Source organism: Buceros rhinoceros, unplaced genomic scaffold (genome assembly GCF_000710305.1).
Source record: "Buceros rhinoceros silvestris isolate BGI_N320 unplaced genomic scaffold, ASM71030v1 scaffold39884, whole genome shotgun sequence".
Classification (NCBI taxonomy): Eukaryota; Metazoa; Chordata; class Aves; order Bucerotiformes; family Bucerotidae; genus Buceros; species Buceros rhinoceros.
The window spans coordinates 1996-3614 of record NW_010409561.1 but is presented as its reverse complement, the minus strand read 5'-3'; the positions used below and the strand labels follow the sequence as shown (position 1 = coordinate 3614).

The 1619-nt window shown below is 59.9% G+C and overlaps 1 protein-coding gene across 1 annotated transcript in view; it reads left to right on the top strand.

Annotated features, from left to right (window-relative positions):
* Positions 1-189: 189 nt before the first annotated feature.
* Positions 190-1619, top strand: part of HAPLN3 (hyaluronan and proteoglycan link protein 3) — a 3385-nt gene continuing 1955 nt past the window's right edge. The window contains exons 1-2 of the mRNA XM_010135273.1: positions 190-316; positions 584-955. Coding sequence (XP_010133575.1) covers positions 190-316; positions 584-955 — 499 coding nt within the window. The remainder of the gene's footprint in view (positions 317-583; positions 956-1619) is intronic.

Below are 1619 nucleotides of genomic sequence, written 5' to 3'. Positions count from 1 at the left end.
GCCCCCACTCCTGCAGGCAGGTGAGCTCCTCTGCCGGCTCTTCCCACCCCTCTCCTTTCACCCCTGAGATGGGTCTGCCCAGCACCATGTGCCAGGCAGTGCTGGGGTGCTCCTGGTTATTTTGGGTTGTTACCACAGCCTTTTCCCCCTCCACAGCTTGGGCTCAGGGTTTGGCCTCACTCCCCAGCCATGCTGCTGCTCCCGCTGCTCCTGGAGGCCACCCTGTTGCGTCTGGCCAGCAGCTCCTACCATCCCTTCTACAATGGCTTCTACTACAACCACATCATGAACGACAACAGCAACGAGCAGGAAAAAGGTATCTTGGAGTTCGGCAGGGCTTGCAGAAAGAGGGGCAAGCTGGTTCAGCAAGGGGCTGAAGTCACCCTCTGCTTCTGGGATGCATGGGGACCCATCTCTTGGGGGGGATGTGGGACCCGAAGGAGCAGGTGTGGGTGCTTCAGGGATGCTCAAGCAGAAGAGGAGGTGCCTGGAGGGAGGGAGTGGAGTGGCTGCAGGGAGATTTGGAGTGCTGCTCAGCCCTGGATCCCGACCTGCCCATCATGCTTTCCCTCTCTGTCCCCAGTAGTTCACTTCAATGGAGCCAGATTGGTGGTGGAGACCCCTAAAGACCCTGTCTACAGCTCCAATGGTGCCAATGTCACCCTGCCCTGCCACTACCACTATGAGCCTGACCTGGAAGCCAAACACAAGATCCGCATCAAGTGGTCCAAGCTGCGGGATGACTACACCAAGGAGCAGGATGTCCTGGTGGCCATTGGCAAGACCTACGTGGCCTTCGGGGACTTTCGGGGACGCGCTCACCTCCTTCAGGCTGGCCGGCGCGAGGCCTCATTGGTTGTCAGCGATGTGCGCTTGCAGGATGATGGCAAATACCGCTGTGAGGTCATCGACGGACTGGAGGACGAGAGTGACGTGGTAGACCTCCGGCTGCAAGGTGGGGACACAGTGGGGACCGTGTGACTCCCTCACCAAGTCAGTGAGCCTGGCCTTCCTGTGGCACTCCTTCCTTGGGGGAGGTAGCAAGGCAGGGTGGTCAGAGAGCCCAGCTGTGGGCAGAATGGGGCTGGGATGCTCGGTGTGATGAGGTGGTGGCTGGGGGCTGTCTGACAGCGGGGTCTGAGCAGCGAGCCTGGTGCAGTCTGCCCAGCCAGGATACTGCGGTTGCTGCTGTGGAGTCAGCGTTGGGGTGAGGTAACCCTGTGGCCACGGGGTTTCCTGCCTCTACCCACCCTTCCTGTGTGTAGTATCCTTCCACTGTGCTGTATGATGTGCGGCCACCCCCTCACCCAGCGAGGATACTGCGTTTGCTGCTGTGGAGTCAGGTTTGGGGTGAGGTAACCCTGTGGCCACGGGGTTTCCTGCCTCTACCCACCCTTCCTGTGTGTAGTATCCTTCCACTGTGCTGTATGATGTGCGGCCACCCCCTCACCCCCCAGCTCTGGATGTCCCCATACCTCTTGTGATTAACCTTGGTGACTGGTCCAACCCCTCTTGCTCACTTGCTATGAGGGACATGATTCAGTCCCGGCTCCATTGCCAAGATCAGAGCCGGGGAAATGCCCCCCCTTGCTGTACCCATGCCCACCCCCTCAATCCCT